Source organism: Erinaceus europaeus, chromosome 6 (genome assembly GCF_950295315.1).
Source record: "Erinaceus europaeus chromosome 6, mEriEur2.1, whole genome shotgun sequence".
NCBI lineage: Eukaryota > Metazoa > Chordata > Mammalia > Eulipotyphla > Erinaceidae > Erinaceus > Erinaceus europaeus.
In genome coordinates this window covers 37,181,118-37,203,471 of record NC_080167.1, presented here as the reverse complement: position 1 = coordinate 37,203,471, position 22,354 = coordinate 37,181,118, and the positions used below count along the sequence as shown (strand labels likewise).

Sequence of the window (22,354 nt, the reverse complement as noted above, 5' to 3'; positions counted from 1 at the left end):
GCTGGGAGTATGGGTTGACCAGTCAATGCCCATGTTCAGTGGGGAAGTAATTACAGAAGCCAGACCTTCCACCTTCTCCATCCCACAATGACCTTGGGTCCATACTCCCAGAGGGACAAAAAATAGAAAAGCTATGAGGGGAGGGGATGGGATACGGAGATCTGGTGGTGGGAATTGTGTGGAGCTGTACCCCTCTTATCCTATGGTTTTGTTAATGTCTTCTTTTTTAAATCAACAAAAAAAATTTAAAAAAGAATAGGAAAGCTATCAGGAGAGGGGATGAGATACAGAGATCTAGTGGTGGGAATTGTGTGGAGTTGTACCCCTTTTATTCTATGGTTTTGTCAATGTTTCCTTTTTATAAATAAAAAAATTAATAATAATAATAATATATAGAAGTACTGATAATAATTATTGCAAAGTATGTATGTACATATTATGTATATGTATGTAATATAATTTAAGCAACTTGATGTTCATTTTCTACACTTAAAAATCAATGAAACAGTTTGGGAGACCTGAACCAATGAATAAAAGACTTCAGTGCCTGCTGATAGGCATGCTGAGAGAAAAGGATTCATCCATGTAGGATGGCAAATAGTACCAAGAAGCTGATATACCCACAATATTTTTTCTAGAGAAAGAACCAAACTTGGAAGAACCAATCTTGAAAGATTTTGAATAGGTCTTAAAGAATGAAAGGGAAATATGTATTTTAATACTCTTAACTCCTTGCATATTTTTCTAAATTTATCCTTAATTTTATAAATTTAAGAAATTTAACTCAATCAGGAATTAAGTAATTATGAACCAATAAAAAACAAAACCAATAATCCCTTACCATTAAATATATATAATCTCACTCATATATAATTTGAATATATTTCAGACACATTTTTACAAGTTAAACATGTCAATGCCATTGATAAATCAATATTGTAGGTATAATCAAATAAAAGTTATGAGAAAGCTAAGATATCCTTAAGCACATATAGACAGTAAAATAATGTGCACTTGGTTTTTAAGAAACAACAATATTTCATTTACACTTGAAAAAAGTAGTGTCTGGAATTTCATATATGCCCAAGAATGCTAAATGAAAGTGGATGTCTACATATAGAAAATATGTAATTCCAATGTTTTTTACAATTAACATTAAAAATAACATGCATAATCTCCAGTATGCTGTTCTATATAGATTTCTGTATCAAAGAAATAATTATTTTTCTAAAGTTTTAATCTCAGATTTTAACTCTATCAGGGTTGTTTCTCTAATCTTTCTACAGACACTCTCATGATATCTTAGATACAATGTCTGCCCCCTTACTACCAGGGATTTTGATGGGGCTTGGTGATGCATAGTTCCACTGCATTAGTAGTTTCATCAATCTTTCTTTCCTCAGCCTTCCTTCCTTCCTTCCTTCCTCCCTTCCTTCCTTCTTCCCTTCCTTCCTTCCTTCCTTCTTTCCTTCCTTCCTTCCTTCTTTCCTTCCTTTCTTCCTTCCTTCCTTCCTTCCCTCCCTCCCTCCTTCCTTCCTTCCTTCCTTCCTTCCTTCCTTCCTTCCTTCCTTCCTTCCTTCCTTCCTTCTTTCTTTCCTTATTGAGGGTAAGAGACAAGAAAGCAAAGAGAGAGAAGGAAAAAAACTACAGCACTACTCTACTCCACTACTCTTGAAGGTTTTCCTTTGCATGGTTGCTCTCCTTATGGCTGGGGCTCTAATCTGGACCCTCACACATGACAAAGTGTGTGATACTCAGAGCAAACTATCTCCCAGTCCCTTTAATATTAATTTTAAATAAACAAAACTGTAGATGTAGAATCCAACATTTGTTTTTTATGATGGGGAATTGAGATGGGGGAGAGAGGCAAGAGAGGGAATGAATGAGAGGTGGAAGGGTGGGGGAGCAAGAGAGGGAAAGAAGAGAGACATCACAGCACCAAAGCTTCCTTCATTGTAGTAGAGGCAGAGATAGAAACTGGATTCTATACATGGGAGAGCAGTGTATGCTGAATAAACTATTTTTCCAGGTCACAACTGTGGAAGTAGGAAAAAATTTATTAACCCTAAAGCAAAGCTTAGGCATTCCCCTTCTCATGATATGTAGAAAAAATATCTTTTTATATTTTATCTATAAACTATTTTATCATCTTTGAAATACATATGTATATATACACACATATATATACACAAATACATACACACACATACACACACACACATATTATTGCAGAGGTTCAGTGGATGAACCACAACACTATTATTCACAATGATCATTTTAGAGACAGTGAGACTATGGGAAAAAAAGAGAGGGGCCAGGTGGTGACACACCTTGTTAAGTGCATACACTACAGTGCGCAAGGACCCAGGCTCAAGCCTCTGGTCCCCACCTGCAGGGAGAAAGCTTCACAAGTGGTGGAGTAGGGCTGCAGGTATCTCTAGGTTTCTTTCCCTCTGTACTTTCCCCTCCCCTCTCAATTTCTCTCTATCTCTAATAAATAAATGAATTAATTTTTTTAAAAAGGAGAGAGAAAAACCTGCATTAATATTGCACAGTTCATAACTTCATCCTAAAGTAAGCACAAGGCTTAAGCCTGAGTCCTTGCACATGGTAATTAATGTATGTGCTCTACCAGGTACACCACCACCTGAACCCTGATTTTAAAACATCAGACTGTTGTCCACCAATAATTAACACAGAAAAGATGAAGAAAGTAGTGGATATGTTGGCTAATTAATAGAAATTAATTCATCCCATAAGTCCAAAAAAATTAATGTGACATACAAAAGCACTATAAGACACAAAAAGAAACAGCAATAGTAGGAAAATATTCTACTTTATTATATTTTCTACTCAACTATTCATTACATGCAACATTTAAAAATGTTCATTCTAGGACAAATTATTCACTCATTCAAAAAGCTATGGTGACCATCACATTAATCTGAGTTAAACACATAAAGAAACATTTGGCCTTAGAACATAAACAATTGGGAGTCATACGGTAGTACAGCAGGTTGAGCGCACGTGACGCAAAGCACAAGAACCAGCATAGGGATACCGGTTCTGAGCCCCAGGCTCCCCAACTTCAGGGGAGTCGCTTCACAAGCCATGAAGAAGGTCTGCAGGTGTCTATCTTTCTCTCCCCCTCTATGTCTTCTCCTCCTCTCTCCATTTCTCTCTATCCTATCCAACAACGATGACATCAACAACAATAATAACTACAACAATAAAAAGGGCAACAAAAAGGAAAATAAATTTATAAAATTATAAAAAGAGCATACACAATTATTATAACAGGCTTGCTTTACACTAATTATTAAGTAAAGCATCTAATCCGAGTCTGCCTACCTCCATTCATATAAAACACTTACACTGCTTTTGACATCTTTCAGCTTTGGAAGAATGTCTAGACCAAAACCATCAGCCTGTCCTCGAGTCTTATTTCCACCATTCATGTAGTTGCCAAAGGCAAGAACCAAACCTAGAACCTGTATAACCCCTGGGCCATTTTTCAAAGTCTGAAAAATAGAAGAACAATTTTTTTTAAGTTTTGGTTTGAATTATTTTAAGTCAGAGGAAGATATTTACATCACATCATGTCTGTATTTTATCATTATTCATTACTGGGTATATTTTAGGAGCAGTTTTTCCAAAGTTCAGTCTACACATTATACCACCATAAAACATCTAGGTATGCTTCTTTTACAGGATAAAGGGTAGTAATCTAGATCATTTCTATAATCTAAGTTCAAGGACAACAAATAAGGCTAAAGTATGAAAACTACTGTAAAATAATATTATTGCCATAATCTTAATTATTATACCAGCTTCTAGTTCAAGACAAATTTGGGCGTAGACTAGGAGAAACTTAAGCACAGAGATTGATTTACAAATTTAGATCTATCCCTTAAAAGCTCACACTCAACCTTTCAAAATAAGCTTAATTTGAATTTGCCTGTCAGGTTATCTGAAAATATGTCTTGAATAAGGTACTTCTTTTCAAAATAATTTGCTACAATCAAAATAATTTTTGACAAATTATCTTAAATGTTAATACAGGAAATTTCTATCAAGTCTTTATTCTCTGGTTTCAGAAGATTAATCTTCCAGTAAGTCATACAGCTATCCTTAAATCATTGGTTGTGATATGTAACAGTTTGTGAAAGGGTTCTTCCAAAATTAAAACAAATTAAATCAATTGCCTTCATATTGTCTTCAATTGGAAGTCTGATGAATGAAAGGATCACAGAAAGGACATCCACAGAGACTGTCAAATAATTACTATTCTGGAAATGGGATCTAAAGCCACATACATCTATCTGCATTTCTGACCTTGAAGTTCAATTACAAGTTATCTTCTGTGGGACTGTACCCTGTAAGGTTGATGAGTACTTCAAACAAATAAACCTGCATTAAATATGAATGTGATTAAAAATAATTAAATGTCAAAATTCAAGCTTCAACTCTTTATGGATCAGAAACTCACTTCACACAATTTCTGTAGCAATTCCAATTTCCGATGAATCGAGCAGATGCTTTCTGAAAATGTGGACTGGAACAGGATGCAAAAAACTCGCTCAGAAAAGTTGGGAATCAGTGACAGTTCATAAAGGAACCTGGGGGGATACAGTTGTGAGAATAATGTAATTCATGTAAATAGGTATTTCCATTTGCACCACTTTAACATTTATGCATAGAAGAAAATGCATTTTTAAGTACAAAGAATCTATGCCTGTGTTCTTGATTCCCTCAGCATAGTCCTAAGGTATACTTACTGTTCAGGTTTATCTAGGGACTTGGCATTTTCCTTGTCTTTGGAGGATCGACCATGCTTTTCAATTTTTTCCAGCTCATCTGACTGTGCTCTCTGGAAAACAAAAAGTCAAATACTTTTCAAAATCTGATCAACTAAGTCCTTTAGATAATGAAGATATTAATATACAAAACTATTTTCATATTTCCCAGCATCTGCTTGTAGTAAAATTTGTCATCATTCACAAGGTATTTTAAATTGTAAATATGTTTTATGCAAACTAGACTATCTTTATAGCTTCCAAATAGTGTTATTAATATTAACTATTAGTGACTTAAAAAACATTTAATTCTTTAAGCATGCTTTGAAACAGTGAAATTCTCCTTTCATTTTTTGGCTGCTCATAAGACTTTTGAGAATGCAACAATTTCATCTTAAAGTAGTAATTCTTACTCAGAAATCAATCAAGTTTAATTTGTAAGTAATTTGATTTTAAAGCTGCTATAAGACTTTTGAAGACAAAATGGCATTAACTATTAGAATCAGTAAGTATTTTTGAATGCTTTGGAGAAAAGTAAATTAGAATTGAATTATTAACTCATAGAACAATATAAAAAGGTTAAGATCCTTCTTCTGAAACTCCTTCTGGTAAAAAATTGGCAATTCTTCCTAAATGTTTTCTCTTAAACTATATAATGTGAAACTAAACTCTTGTCATACTAAATTTATTCCTCTAGGAGAAGATTTCAAGTTTTAACAAAATCAAAGGTTTGTAGATGGAGCTAGTAGAACAGATCATGGATGACGATCTGAGTTCATGCCCCAGCTTCCCACCTGTGGGGTAAAAGTTTCACAAACAATGACTTATCTATTTCTCTAGCCCTTGCTCCCTCTCTGCCTCTCAAACTTTATCAAACAGAGAAAGAAAAAGGAGAAAAAAAAATAAGGTTGCTGAGAGTTGTATAGCACAAGCCACAGTAATGATGCTGGTAAAAAAAAAAAAAAAAGAAAGAAATATTACTTTAAAGACTTGCAGAAGTACACATAAATTCTCCTTTATGTAGAATGAATTTTTACTTGTATTCTTATCCTTATAATTGAAAATACCTTACTGTTGACATCTTTGAGGATACAAACACAGTTGCAAGGACGATTAAAGGAGAAACAAACCAATGGAACTACATGAAATTTAAAAGCTTCTGCACAGCTAAAGAAACTATCACACAACCAAGGAGACCCCTCACAGAATGGGAGAAGATCTTCACATGCCATACATCAGACAAGAGTCTAATCACCAGAATATACAAAGAGTTCAGCAAACTTAGCAACAAATGACTCCATCCAAAAATGGGCAGAGGATATGAACAGAACATTCACTGCAGAAGAGATCCAAAAGGCTAACAAACATATGAAAAAGTGCTCCAGGTCGCTGATTGTCAGAGAAATGCAAATAAAGACAACATTGGGAAACCACCTCACTCCTGTGAGAATGGCATACATCAAAAAAGACAGCAGCAACAAAGACTAGAGAGGCTGTCAGGACAGAGGAACCCTTCTGCACTGCTGGTGGGAATGTAAATTGGTCCAGCTTCTGTGGAGAGCAGTCTAGAGAAGTCTCACAAGGTTAGACATGGACCTTCCATATGACCCAGTAATTCCTCTCCTAGGGATATACCCCAAGGACTCCATAACACCTAACCAAAAAGATATGTGCACACCTATGTTCACAGCAGCACAATTCTTAATAGCTAAAACCTGGAAGCAACCCAGGTGCCCAACAACAGATGAGTGGCTGAGAAAGCTGTGGTATATATACACAATGGAATACTATGCAGCTATTAAGAACAATGAACCCCCCTTCTCTGACCCATCTTGGGTGGAGCTAGAAGGAATTATGTTAAATGACCTAAGTCAGAAAGATAAAGATGAGTATGGGCTGATCCCACTCATAAACAGAAGTTGAGAAAGAATAACAGAAAGGGAAACTCAAAGCAGAATTTGACTAAATTTTGAGTATGGCACCAAAGTAAAAATCCTGGATAGAAGTGAGGGTGGATGTGGGGTGGGTGGTGGGGGGAGAGAAGTGGGGTGGGATGCTACACAATCTTTTATTGGTGGGAATGGTGTTTATGTACACTCCTATTAATTTGTAGTCACATAAATCACTATTTAAGTAATATTAGAGAGGAAAAACTGATTGTATGTCTCAAACTTTTTAAAGCATAGACTGAGTCTTTTTAATACATAGGCTGAGTCTTTGAAATGTTGACCCTTTTAAAAGCTTAGTCTAGGAAGAACAGAATCAACCAGTGGCACAGCTATATACAAATAATGTCAAAGGACAGCAAATCCTAACAAAGGGATTTTTGAAAGTTAACCCAATTACCAAACAATGTAGTTATAGCAATAACTATCTATTGTCTTCTTAAACCCTCAGACAGCAGGAACCTCCTGCTTCCTCTATAGAGCCTGTATTTCCCCCCAGTCCTGCAATCTCTGGGGTGGGGCTTACTTCCCTGCATACTTCTCTCAAGTAATACCAAATGATATTGCATCCACCGATCCCAACCTAATTGATACAACGAGTACCACCTCAGCATGCTTCACTTCAGACTGTGTCCAGAGACAACAGGTGTGGAATGTCAACCATTTACCCTCATTACTCACGTAAGACTTTTCCTTTTATGGTATTCTCTAATTCCATTCCAGGAGGTTCAATTGCTAACAAAGTCCCAAAACCTAGATATAAACCAGATCCCGTAAGATAGAGCATATACTCACATGTATCCATAAATTAGGGCAAAATATATACCTAAAAGCAAAAGTACACAATAGTCTGCATTGAATCAGTATAAAGTTCCTAATGAAATAGTATCTAATTAGACTTAGATACCCTCCTCACCTACTTCCTATTTCAGTTCTCTCACTCAATCACTCCAAAGCTAACTTTAGCAAAGCAAGGACTGCAAAAGTTGAATAAGGGCAAAAGACTGGCATACTTTAATGATGACTCTTCAGTCACCATCAATACAGTCTATCAGCTGGGGCCCTAATCAGGGAGACCTGAAAGTCCCAAACAGACTTGATGAGCCTAGACCTTGAATAAATCCATCCCTCCATTATTAAGTCATTTCTATCAGGAACAACACAAAAGACCCCTCTGTGGGCACCCACAGGACCTTGCCCTCTACTTGGATCAACAATGGTAGAGAATGTTCCACCCTCCGAAGAGAGGATGGACAGCATACACTATACCATACCTGAAGAAGATGGGTCGATACTGGGGCAGCATGAATGTTCCCACTCATGACCACAGAATGTGAGCTCAGATCTAGAGGGATGCAGAGTCACATAGGCTCCTACGCTGATTATGGGCCCCAGATCACATCAAATTGATAGGCTTTACAGTCAACAATATTTATGCATCTTTCCCATATTAGGGAGCTACTCTCTCTTCCCTGATCCAGCTTTCTGCTCCTTTTCTGGCCATGACATCATCTCCCCAGACAATAACTTGGATCCACCTGCATGTGAGATCTCCGGCTTAGGGGCAAAAAGAAAAAGGAAAACAAAAACAAAAACAAAACAAACTAGTATAGCCACAGGCCCTTTGGAATTTAACTAAAATATGCCTACTAGCTATCTACAAAAAGGAGGAATCCCAACTCTTCATCTGTACTATTCCAGCCCTTAGGTCCATGATTGGTCTACAATTTGTTTGGCTTTGTATGTTAACGTTCTTGTCAACTACCAGGTTCTAGATGCTAGCATGATGCCAAACAGACTTCCCTGGACAGACAATCCCACCAATGTTCCCTGGAGCTCCTCTTCCCCAAAGCCCTTCCCCAGTAGGAAAAGAGAGAGACAGGCTGGAAGGATGAATTGACCTGTCAATGTCCATGTTCAGTGGGGAAGCAATTACAGAAGCTAGACCTTCCACCTTCTGTATCCCACAATGACCTTAGGTCCATACTCCCAGAGGGTTAAAGAGTAGGAAAGCTATCACTGGAAGGGATGGGATACAGAATTCTGGTGGTGGGAACTGTGCGAAGTTGTACCCCTCCTATCCTATGGTTTGTCAATGTTTCCTTTTTATAAATAAAAATAAGTAAGGAGAGGAAAAAAGGAAGAAAGAAAAATGAATTTAAAGACTTGCAGAAGCACACATAAATTCTCCTTTATGTAGAATTAGTTTTTATTTGTATTCTTATCCTTATTATTAAAAATACTTTACTGTTGACTGTAAGCCATTAGTTCCTCTAATAAAGAAAAAAATTAAAAATACTCTCAGAAAGTAAACAATAAAACATTGCATTAAGAGATTTAAATAGACTAGCATATTTTGAATTTGAGTCTAGTCCTCAAAACTTAGTCCTTTCAACATTTATTTTTAATTTAAGCAGAAAAGCAGTTCAGCTAAGAACCAGATAGAATTCTAAACATTTTATCCATTTAAATAAAGCTGTCTTCTGGCTTTGTTTTCATTGTTTTAAAAGGCAGGTTTTAGGCTGATGGGATTAGCTAGCACAGACCAGTTCTTTGAGATAAGCTTCTTTGAACAGAAAAGAGGAATTTAAAAGACCAGTGGTTCTTCAAGTGTTTGATAAACTTTGCTTTTACAAGTAAAGGAAATGAAGTTAGTGCAAATATCCCATGTTAAACCAACAATTTAAAATCTTCTAGGATTTCAATTACAAGGTAATCTTAGTTTTTCTTTGGCTCATTGTGCCCCAAGAATTTTAAAATAGTAGACATCATCATGTTATATTTGCCAACTAGAAAAATCAACCACAAGAATACTGGTGCTAGGGAAAACTGATGTAATTTAACCATCTATATTAATCCCAGGGAAAGAACAGTAAAAGAGTGGGAAGGAACTAAGTAGATTTTATGCCATAAATTCATTCACTTGTCTAATTAGTCAGTGATTGACAAAGGCTGAAACTCAAGGACCAACCTGAGCCAGGCAGAGGCCTTTACACAGATGTTAAGATCCAACCAAGTGCTTAGGTGACCTCAGGTTCATTAGTATTGCAAATTAACCATCTCTAAGAGAAACTTGAAATGCATTTTCTGAACATAGGATCTATTAAAAAATATGATGACATACCACACATGCGCCACTGTGAGTCATACTCTGCTACTGCCCTCTACACCCGAAATGCTCAAACTTTAGAAGATACTTACTTCTCTATTACTGGGAGAGGGGTGTGTGTGTATGTGTGTAGCAAAATAAAACTCATAAATCATTCTGATTCCTCATTTAGCAAGGCAAAAACTACAGTGTCTGATCCTAGGTAAAGATTTTGTCATAATACTTAAAGACAGCAAATAAGAAGGGTGATATTATAAAAGACATTAAAGTTATGAGTAATAGGGCCAATGATATAGTATAAATGTTATGCAAAAAGACGTTCATTGCTGAAAGACCAAAGGTCCCAGGTTCAACCCCTAGCCAGAGTTGAACAGTACTCTGGTAAAAATAAATAAGAAAATTAATAAAAACATAAATACATAAATAAATAAAGCTATGAGTAACAAGAATTCTGTTTTAAGACATACATGCCCACACCACAGTATAGCATATAAAGACTCTGATGTACATTATCTCTCAGATTTTAAATATTAAAATGAATAAATATTAAATATTAACTTATTTATTGGAAGAGACAGAAATCAAGAGGCAAGGGGGAGACCAAGAGAAAGAGAATGAGAAACACCCAGAGCACTGTTTCATCATTTGTAAAGCTTCCCCACTGCAGTGGGAAAAGACAAAGCAGTGTCTAAGGTGAGGAGTATATAAAAATGTATATAAAACATTTACAGTTTATAAACATACACATCTTTATGTGTCATTGGATAGACAAGAAGGAAAGGGGTGGTAGAGGGAAAGAGAGAGGCACTTGTAATGTACACTTCACACTGGAGAGGACCTGGGGGTTGAACATGGTTCCTTGAGCATTGCAATATGTATATTCAACCAGGTGTGCCACAGCCTGGCCTCCCACACAACTTTTTTTTTTTTAATGAAACAAGAAATTTACTTTAATCAGAGGAGTTGGTAAATCTGTTATCTTCAAGCTGAATCAAATTCTTTTTAATATGTTAATTTTATTTTGCTGACCAAAGACAGAAAGAAATTGAGAAAGGGAGGGGTGACAGAGAGGTAAGGAAGAGATGGGATGAGAGAGAAAGACAGAAACCTGCAGACCTGCTTCATTTCCTGTGAAGCGACTGCCCTGCAGGTGGGGAGCTGGGGGCTTGAACCGGGATCCTATGCCCGTCTTTGTGCTTAGCGCCACCTGTGCTTGACCTGCTGCACTACTGCCCAATTACCCAGTTTAGTGACTTCTAAGATTTAAGAATAGGTATGGAGTGATGATAAACAATATGAAGATCTTTGTGGGACAATTTTATATAAGCAATTCTTGACTGTCAGAGACTACACAAATCAATGTTATATAATTGTTATGATGTGCAGAGAAGCCAGGAAATGGCTGAGGCATTTTGGCAAAGGTTCAAGCCATAGACCATCACATGGGAGTACCTTCATGAAAAGGATTCACAAGCAGTAGAATGGTGTTGTGTATTTCCTCATCTACTATCTCCTTCTCGTTCTATAACTCTCTCAACCACTATTTAAAATAAATAAATGAATAAATCAATAAATCTGTCAGGAGTGGTGAAATTATGTAGTCATGGAGCTCCAGTGATTACTCTAGTGGCAAAAAAATATTAAAACAAAATAAGGAAAAGGATTGAATAGAATAACCTATACATGCATTTACACACACAGGAGTTTATGTGAAACCAGTGTAATCTAAAGTTCTGTGGAGTCAAAGAGATAGCTCACCATGTGGGGTGAAGGTGCTTTTATATAAGCCAGGATTGAGCCCTGACATACATTAGACATGTTGTGGCAATAGAGGAAGCTTCATTACTTGGGTGGCTGTCCCCGATTATTTCTCTGTCTGAATAAAAACATGACCCAAAAGAGTGAAATTGAGGGCACACATGCACACACTTATGCTTTTGGATCATAACAATGACACAAAGATAATTATTTCTGTGTTGAAACACTGTAGCAGAAGAGACTGTTCTCCCAGTAAGAGGTATATCAAGGAGTGAATTTATAAGAAACTCTATAATCTACCAATTTAAAAGATGTGTATATTTTCTCCAAAAAGTAAAAATAGAACACAGAACATAGCTTGCATAAAAATAGTGAATGGCAGAAACATATAGGGCATTTAAAAACAATCCAACACTACAAGAATATAATTTATATTCTTCTCTGGGGAGACTTACTGAGGGCATACAAGAAGGACAAGAAAAGAAGTGGCTTTATAACAGAGCAAGGTTCAAATATTTTTTCCATTATTACTTTTTAAATAAATATTAGAAAGAGATGGAAGAAGGGATAGAGAGCAGAGACACCTGCAGCACTGCTACAGTGCTCATAATGCTTGCTCCTTGCAGGAAGGGTCCTGGGGCTTGAACCTTACACATGGTAGTATGTCTGTGCTCTACAGAGTGATTATTACCTAGCTCTACTTCATTTGTCATTTTAAGGAGGAATAAAATGGGACATACAGTATTTTCCTGAAGAGACATATATGCTATCATTTTAATAACAAAACTTTGATATTTTAAAGGCCTATTATGGGCCCTGGTAGTGGCATATCTGGTTGGGCACATGTGTTACAATGCACAAGGACCCACGTTTGAGTCCCTTGCCCCCACCTGCAGGGGGAAAGCTTTGTGAGTGGTGAAGCAGTGCTGCAGGTGTCTATCTCTTCCTCTCTTCTCATTCCCTCTCGATTTCTCACTTTTTATATCCAATAAACAAAGATTAAGAAGTTAAAAAATAAAAGGCACATTATTTAGGATATATATATGTATATATATATATATATATATATGCTATTTTTACAATTTCCATAAATCTATAGTAGATTTTATGTTAGGAAAAATACATGAAAACTGAAATTTCAGTAATGTTAACTATAGATAACTCAAAACATCAGCAAGAACAGTTTATGTCAATGCTGTTCCAGTGATAGGATCTAGGTACTATTACATTTGCTATAAGCAATATTGCTGCGGTTCAGTGCTTACAAGACTGTACCTTTCCCGATGGCCATTTTTTTTCCTTTCTTTTACTCTTTTTAATAGGGGGTAAGTTAGAGAGGAAGAGGGAGAGAGGAGTAGAGACAGCTGCAACATACATCCACTATTCATGGACCTTTCATCATGCTGGTGGGGACCAGAAGCTTGAATCAACCCAGGACCTTGCTCATGGAAAGACGTGTTCTATATTGACTCACTGTCTACCCCAGGATCTAGGGATTTTGAGAGAAAGGCTACCTAGCTGGAAGGAAAATAGCCAGAAACTTACTGCAACACAGCTAAAACTATATATCACTGCAAAAACAAAACAACAACAAAAAAACACATGTTATAAATAGAGCAAAATATAAAGATCCTATGTAAAAACAATAAGTATTCAGAAAATTTCCAATTCAAAATGAATCTGAAGTTCCACTTTTAAAGTATTTACTTATTGTATAGGCATAGCGAGAAAGAAGGAGAGAGAGAGTAACATCTATAGCACTGCAGATGGGGTCTGAGAACTTGGACCCAGATCCTTGAGCATTATAACATGTGCACTCAACCAGGTATACTACCACTTAGCCCCCTGAACTTGTCGGTCTTTTTTTTTTTTAATATTTATTTATTCCCTTTTGTTGCCCTTATTGTTTTATTGTTGTTTTTATTCATGTCGTTGTTGTTGGATAGGACAGAGAGAAATGAGGAGAGGAGGGGAAGACAGAGAGGGGGAGAGAAAGATAGACACCTGCAGATCTCCTTCACCGATTGTCTTGGAACCGGGATCCTTAAGGCGGTCTTTGCACTTGGCGCCACATTCACTTAATCCACTGTGCTACCGCCCGACTCCCGAACTTGTAGGTCTTAACTGCTGTTAAAAACTATTGCATTGAGAGTCCGGGCGGTAACGCAGTGGGTTAAGCGCATGAGGCACAAAACGCAAGGACCGGCATGAGGAAGCAGGTTCGAGACCCCGGCTCCCCACCTGCAGGAAGGTCACTTCACAGATGGTGAAACAGGTCTGCAGGTGTCTGTCTTCCCCTCCACTCGCCATTTCTCTCTGTCCTATCCAACAACGACGACATCAACAACTGCAACGACAGTAAAAAAAAAAAAAAAGGCAACAAAAAGGAAATAAAAAGAAAAAATTAAATATATATATATATAACTATTGCATTTCAGGGACTGAGCAGTGACACACTAGGTTAAGTGCACATAGTAGGAAACACAAGGACGAGCAAGAATTCCAGTTTAAGCCCGTGGCTTCCCACTTGCAGGGGTTCACTTCACAAGTGGTGAAACAGGCCTATAGGTATCTTTCTCTCCCTCTCTATTTTCTCCTTCTGTCTTATCCAAAAAAAAAAAAAAGGCCTCAGGAGCAGTGGATACATAGTGCAGGCATCAAGCTCCAGGAATAACACTGGAAAAAAAATAACAAACAAAAACTGCTGTATTTCTTTCTTTATAGTCAATATTTTGTATATAACTAATCAAGTTAAAATCTTGTCTTAAAATAAGATGAAAAGTAGGTAAACAAATCTTATCAAAACTTCGTAATTCGGGAGTCGGGCTATAGCTCAGCGGGTTAAGCGCAGGTGGCACAAAGCACAAAGACCGGCATAAGGATCCCGGTTCAAACCCCGGCTCCCCACCTGCAGGGGAGTCGCTTCACAGGCGGTGAAGCAGGTCTGCAGGTGTCTATCTTTCTCTCCTCCTCTCTGTCTTCCCCTCCTCTCTCCATTTCTCTCTGTCCTATCCAACAACAATAACAACTACAATAATAAAACAACAAGGGCAACAAAAGGGAATAAATAAATAAAATAAATATTTAAAAAAACCTTCATAATTCCCTTGCAAAAGGGTTAATTTTCTAGGCATTTAGTGAAGGAAACTGGTTTACCTAAAAGAAGCACAGCTATCAAAACACTCAGTCAAGGATAGTGTAATTTGGAGAGCAAAAATCACATGATAAACAAGAAAACTGCTGGTTTTTAAATTAAATTTAGAATGTGTGCTTTACAATCTACATTTTTTAAATTTATGAAATTCATCTTAAGCATATTTATATCAAAGTGAGTATACTTGTGATGGATGCATTAAAACAACTCCATGAAACAGTGAAATATGAGTAAAGGTTTAAAAGAACTGTGAAGAAATTCAGTACATTTCTCACATTTTAAAAAATAAACTGATTAAATGCTGCTTAAAACGTCAATCAACTAAATGCCACTAGGAAGTTATGGTAATATCACTGGTAAATACAATTTATCTTCATCAATATGAGTATACACTTTAGTGGATTTTTTATCATGTAACACGCATGTATGGTCTAAGTAAAGATTATTAAAACTATAAAGCATGCCTGTGAAATACAACCCTGAGAAGTGCAAACTGAAACCTTCAATTCAATTCTTTCTACTCTATTTGCTCCCCTTTAATTGGATTAGAAATTTCTAATTACAAAGAAGTAAGAAATGTTTTTCCATCCTACCTTTTAAAAATATTTTATTAACCTTTAAGTCTAATAGGATACATTTCAGGTTTTTTTTTTTAACTATCTGAACTTTTTTGTTTCTTGAATATAAAGGGAATTTGAAAACTTACCTGAAAAACACAATATAGCTGATAGTTAAAATGTAGAGATAACTTTACACTGTGTTCTTAACTAGATAGTTATAATTCAAAATATAAAATATGTGGAATTTATTTTAACGTTTCTCTAATGCACACTCCGTATGACTTTCCATTTATATACCCATACACTCCTTTTCCTCTGATGAGTAAATATTAAGAATCAAAAGCAATACTTATACTTAACTAAGTATTAAATACCGCTATAAAGAGATCTTTAAAATAATTTTATTGGGGGCTTAATGGTTTATGGTACAGTTGCTGATACAGGGTACAATTTCTTTTTTAGTTCCCTTTTGTTGCCCTTGTTTATTTTTGTTATTATTGTTGTGGTTATTATTGTTGTTGTTGATGTCATTGTTGTTAGATAGGACAGAGAGAAATGGAGAGAGAAGAGGAAGATAGAGAGGAGGAGAGAAGGATAGACACTGGCAGACCCTGCTCTACTCCTTGTGAAGCGACCCCTTGCAGGTTGGGAGCCTGGAGCTCAAACCAGGATCCTTGAGTTGGTCCTTGGAATTTTGCATCATGTGTGTAACCTGCTGTGCTACCACCTGACCCCCACAAGGTACAATTTCTGATTACTCCATGATAGGTGCCCAGCTAAGGTTATTTTCCACCATTATGCACCAGGACCCAACAGCTTCTCCACCCATCCCTTCGCCTTATTTCCTAGAGACTTCTGTTTTGATGCAATAGACCACACCCAGTTCTCTGTTCAGTTTATGTTTTCTCCTTCTGTCCTTGTTTCTTAAGTCAATGATAGTCAATAAACAGATAAACTGTAAAGATTTTTTTTATATGTTCAGTAGGATTTCTTTACTTAGTATTGATGCAGTTTCACTGGATTCTAATTTCTCTGTAAACAGGAATTAGACTCTCAGGATTGTGGGTTCTTAAATTAGTATTTAAGACTGGAAAATGCCCAAAATTCATTCATATCTAGAAAAGAAAATCCACTGCAAAACATATGCAATCAGTGTAGAAAAAAAAAAAAGAAAGAAAAAAGAATGCATTCTAGATAACATTTCTGTAAGGAATACTTCCATCTGTTTTGCTGAGATCAATTAGAAATACCTTAAAACAACACAATAACATTTAGGCATCTGGCAAAACAATAACAACAACAACAACACATATTTATTAAAAGGGTTGCATGTTAGCTACATATTTTCGTCCTCGAGGACAAGTAGTGGAATGTTAAATAAGATTATCTTTCATATATGAAAAGTTAGAAATCAACTATAAACTTTAGTTCTTTAGCTAGATAACATTTAAATGTCCTGTCAAGTATTATCCTGTTATTAAATTATTAACATCAAATTAAGACTGCTCAGATAACTTTCAAACACTATTTCATAACTGAAATTACAACTATAATTATAGCAATACTAAAGCAAGGTTGAAAGAGTTCTAAAAATTGAAATCAAATTACATTTGGGCATACATTACTTTGTCCTTCTGGGTACATCTTAGGAGCAAGGCTCATGCTAAATGGTGTAATGAATTATATACCAAATAAGAATAAAGCTCCCCAACCTCAATTTTTGCTACCATCTGGTCTGAGTTAAGGCTCTCATCTCCTTACTTACTCAAGAGAAATCAGTATGAAAATGTGGACAGAGCTCTTAAGTCTTTCTTCCTTTATAGTAGACATAATGATAACCTTTGCTTGTGAGAGATGCTGGAAGGGAACTCTAAGAGGAAGGAACTTTTCCTTTTACTGATTCTAGTATGTAGATGTTGACCTTATCTTACTCATGTAGCAGTTAATCAGCAGTGTGAATATGTGGAGACATCCGATGCTCCTCAACCTTAGCCGTACACCCAGAATGTGGAATCTATTGGTACTCTTACAGTCTTGACCTGGGCCTAAACAACTCTTTATTTTAAAAATGGACAATACAGAATGTGCATCTAGACCAGACATGTTTCACCTGTACCTAGAAGCATGCCCTAGATTCACTCTGCAAGGGCATTATACACTGTGGGTCATACCTGTACAATCCCTCTTTTCTGTTCACCTGCTGTGATACTTACTTATAATAATATATATTTGGTCTTTGTTATAATTTCTGGTATCAATTTACTAAAATGTTTGGGATTTTTACCAAAGGAGTGAGAAAAACCTTTTGGTATGCTTTGTTATATTAATGTGACTTTTGGAATGCTCCTCTGAATGGGAAAAAAATTGGCAGTACAACAAACCATTTATCTGGAATTTCCTTTTTATTATTTACTTACTTTTGTATTTGCTAGAACAGAGAGGAATTGAGAAGATAAGGGGAGATAGGAAGAGAGACGGAGTAATGCTTGCAGCACTACTCTACTATGCATGAAGTTTCCCACTGCAGGTGGGATCTGGGCGGGGCTTAAACCTAGATCCTTCCACTTGGTAACATGCACACTCAACTGAGTGCTCCACTGCCTAGTCCCAGATTGGAATTATTAATCCTACACACCAGTCAACCTCATGGAAATGAAGCACAATACAGTGACTCAATCACCAATATCCAATGATTTAATCAATAATACCAACATTAAAGGATATTTGCAACACATCCAAAAGGAAATGTCCAGAAAGCTTTGGTTTGGTGAACATTTCAGGACTGGGAGAATATGATGTATCTGGGAAGGATTTTTTTCTGTACCTCTCCCCATGTACTTTTCTATAATTTCCATATGAATACTGATTAGTGCACAGTTCAATATTAACTTTAAATTAATATCCACAAACATATTATTATTACATTCCAAAAGAAGAAATGTGAATGAATTTAGATTGAACGTGTTTTTCCTCCCAGTCTACAAAACTATAGGAAGACACATTTATTCAGTATGTTCCCAGAAGGTACTTTAACAAAATCATACATATAAAAATTCAGTGCATCTAGATCAGTTTTCCTATAGCACATTAAAACAGTAGCCTAGATGTGTTGATTGACAAGTATGTGTATGTATTATATACTCACACATAAAATTCCTTCTATTACTCACATTCTCATAGAGAGCTTGTAGGGTTTCCAAGTCAACCACAGAATTGTCTAAGTTCACAACCGCTGTGGAAAAAAAGAATAAAAGAAAAATAATTATAAACTACCACTAGTAACCTGTGGAAAGATATTTGACAACCTGGAACATTAGTGATCTTGTCCAGAATAATTTTGATGGCCCAGAGGACTCTAATTTCAATACACTTTCTTGTCCTATTACAGAGACAGTATCCTAAAATCTTCATTGTGGATAATTAACAAAGGATTTTCTTTTTACATAAATAAAATTCTATTAATGCATTCTAATCAAATTTAGTTAAAACCTGAGTCTGACTTTCATGGTGACTGTTTTTGAAAAACAGGCTGAATTCCCACGTTAAGCTGCAGAAGTTGTGGAATAGTGCTACTGGTGTTTCTCCTCTGTCTCTTTCTATCTCTGTCTCTCATTCTGAAAAAAAAAGGAAAGCAATGGTCACTGGGAATAATGGAGCAATGTACACACCATCCCCAGAGATAATATCAGTGTTATAAAAAAAGAAAAATGATGTGTTTAATACTAGAGAAATAGAAGTGTCACTGCCATAACTTAGCTATATATTGAAAATGTGTATTACTTTTTAAATATGTGTATTATAGTCATTAAGGATATATGGTAGTAATGAAATATAATCAAAACACAGAGGCTTAATATAACTATTACTGTTAAAATACTTTAAATTATTAATGATTAAAGGACACACTTGAGTTATGGCATGATGAAGATTAGTATAGGTTCATCTTTAACAATCTACATCCAGTATGTATGTTATCCATACTTATATAATGGAAAAAGATGAATGGATAATATAAAACCTGAAGCTTTGGTCTTAAAGAAGGGAAAGTATTCAATGTAATACTACTGAGCTACTAAAAAATGATAAAGTTTTCTCCTTAATCTGGGATGGGACTTGAAAGAATCATATAGAATGAGATAATCCAAAAATAGAAGGTTGAATGCTGGATAATCTCGCTTAGAGGTGGAATTTAAGAAAACAAGACAGAAAGGGAAAGTGTCTGCCATATGGTTGGTAAATGCTATTTTCCCATGGAAGTTCTCCATTCCTCTTCCACTACTACTACTGCTACTACTACTTCTTCTTTTTCTTCTTCTGCTTCTTCTTCCTGGATCATTCACATGGCAAACCAATACACTATTCAAGTGAGTTATATTACTGACAGGACAAAATTGTATTTAAAGTATGCAACTAGTGGTCCGGGAGGTGGCGCAGTGGATAAAGTATTGGACTCTCAAGCATGAGGTCCTGAGTTCAATCCCTGGCAGCACATGTACCAGAGTGATGTCTGGCTCTTTCTCTCTCCTCCTATGTTTCTCATTAATAAATAAATAAAATCTTAAAAAAAAAAAGTATGCAACTTTCCAGGATTTAAACACACTGAGAACACTTTACATTAACAAATTACAAGAAAATACATTAAAAATCACTCCAAGCCTAAATGAATGACAATATATTTATAAGTTTAAAATTTTATAAAATGTCAACGATATGACTAAGGAGAATAGAATCCTTCTGGCTTTTGTACCAACAGGCTGTGCATCTTTAAGAAAGACACTAGGAGTCTCTGAGACTTTATCAAGTAGGATAATAACATTTATCTATAGTATATGTCTGTTATGTGAAGAAAATAGGCAATTTTACACTAAAAATGGCAATTTGAGAAGTAATGAAATAATTTTATGTGATTAATTTAAAATGTTATCTGTGAACATAACTAAAATTATTGGATTGAAATTATGTTTAAAACTAAACATTTGCTTTCAATAATCAAAAATAATTATTTTCTTCATGAGCACTAATGGCATTACACAGTAATATCCAGTGCATTTTTTCTGTAAAATCATGCTGTTCTAAAATGTATGAATAACAGGCCTATTTTATAACTTAAATCATCAATTTAATGTAAGATATACTTAAAAGTCTCAAAATAAAATATGTCAGAAGAGATTTTATATATCTTACCTCCTTTTAGCCACCAAGTTGTGGATGTTAACCAAGATTTTTATCCTGAACTACCTGAGCAAATGACCTCTCCAATGTGTCCCAGAATCTTACCTCTCCAGAGCCCTACCTGACTAGGGAAAGATAGAAACAGGTTGGGGATATGTAAGAGGGACTGAGGAGATAGCTTAATGATTATGCAAATGATTTTCATGCCTGAGGCTCTGAAATCCTGCATTCAGTCCTTAGCATCACCATAAGTCAGAACTGAGTAGTGCTCTGATCTCTACCTTTGTATCTTTCTCTCTGTGTTTCTTATTAAAATAAATAAAATACTAAAAAATAAATAATAAAATAAAATAAAGAAACAGGTTGGGGTATGGATCAAGCTGCCAACGTCATGCCCGGTTGAAGCAATTACAGAAACCAGACCTTCCACCTTCTGTACCCCATAAAGAATTTTGGTCCATATTCCCAGAGGGTTAAATGTTAGAAATGGGCTCTGAAACACAATTCTATAAGGACCCAATTCTATCAGGAAAGAAGAAAGAAGACCCAGAAGTAGCAGGTGTGACTTAGAAAGGAAGAGAATATAGGGCAGGGGTAGATAGCATAATGGTTATACAAAGAGACTCTCATGCCTGAGGCTCCAGAATCCCAGGTTCAATCCCCTGTAGCATCATAAATCAGAGCTGAACAGTGCTCTTGAAGAAAAAAAAAAAAAAAAAAAGCAGGACTATAGAAGAAATGAGTAAATATATAGATAGGTAGATGATTATAGAAATAATAGTCAGGGAGTTGAGCTGTAGCGCAGCGGGCTAAGCGCAGGTGGTGCAAAGCACAAGGACCGGCATAAGGATCCCAGTTTGAACCCCGACTCCCCACCTGCAGGGGAGTCGCTTCACAGGCGGTGAAGCAGGTCTGCAGGTGTCTATCTTTCTCTCCTCCTCTCTGTCTTCCCCTCCTCTCTCCATTTCTCTCAGTCCTATCCAACAACGACAACAACATTAATAACTACAACAATAAAACAACAAGGGCAACAAAAGGGAATAAATAAATAAAATAAATATTAAAAAAAATAGTCAACCCATATCTGTGATCTTGAGAGAACTACTGCAGTTTTATTTTTATTTTTTAATTATTTATTTATTCCCTTTTGTTGTCCTTGTTATATTATTGTAGTTATTATTGTTGTCGCTGTTGGATAGGACAGAGAGAAATGGAGAGAGGAGGGGAAGACAGAGAGAGGGAGAGAAAGATAGACACCTGCAGACTTGCATCACCACTTGTGAAGTGATGCCCCTGCAGGTGGGGAATCAGGGACTTGAACCCTGATCCTTATGCCTGCCCTTGAGCTTTGTGTCATCTCTGCTTAAACCGCTGCACTACCGCATGACTCCCTACTGCAGTTTTTAATGGAGGGAATGGGACACAGAACTCTGGTGGTGAGAAAGGTGTGAAATTAAATCCCAGTTATATCATAATTTTGTAAATAAATGTTAAATCAATAATATGCCAAAATATCCATTTTCTTTGGAACACATTACAAGAAATGAATAAAACAAAGAAGTCTAAAATATCTTAGGATTATATATCCAACATAAGTAAGAGATAATGGACATATGATTTTGTACATGTGCATATGAGCCAGCGAGACTCATATTTCTATACTTCTAGTAAATAATAGGTCTAGAAAAACATTTTGTTTGAGTGTTGGAAGCTTAAAATAGATTGAAGTTAGCAATTTCTAAAAATTAACTTAGTGAGAAAACTCAGAATTCTTTGAGGGCACCCTGATCTTTCTTCCATAAATTACTATTTCCACTCCAGTTTATTGTTCAAAAACATAAAGCACAATTATAACAATG

General features: G+C 36.0%; 1 protein-coding gene across 1 annotated transcript in view; it reads right to left on the bottom strand.

The window, feature by feature from the left end:
• The window catches only part of FMN2 (formin 2), a 357,233-nt gene that overhangs the window by 121,146 nt on the left and 213,733 nt on the right, over nucleotides 1–22,354 (bottom strand). The window contains exons 8-11 of the mRNA XM_060192033.1: nucleotides 18,494–18,555; nucleotides 4,779–4,870; nucleotides 4,490–4,619; nucleotides 3,375–3,521 (exon numbers count right to left, since the gene is read on the bottom strand). Of these exons, the coding sequence (XP_060048016.1) occupies nucleotides 3,375–3,521; nucleotides 4,490–4,619; nucleotides 4,779–4,870; nucleotides 18,494–18,555 (431 nt within the window). The remainder of the gene's footprint in view (nucleotides 1–3,374; nucleotides 3,522–4,489; nucleotides 4,620–4,778; nucleotides 4,871–18,493; nucleotides 18,556–22,354) is intronic.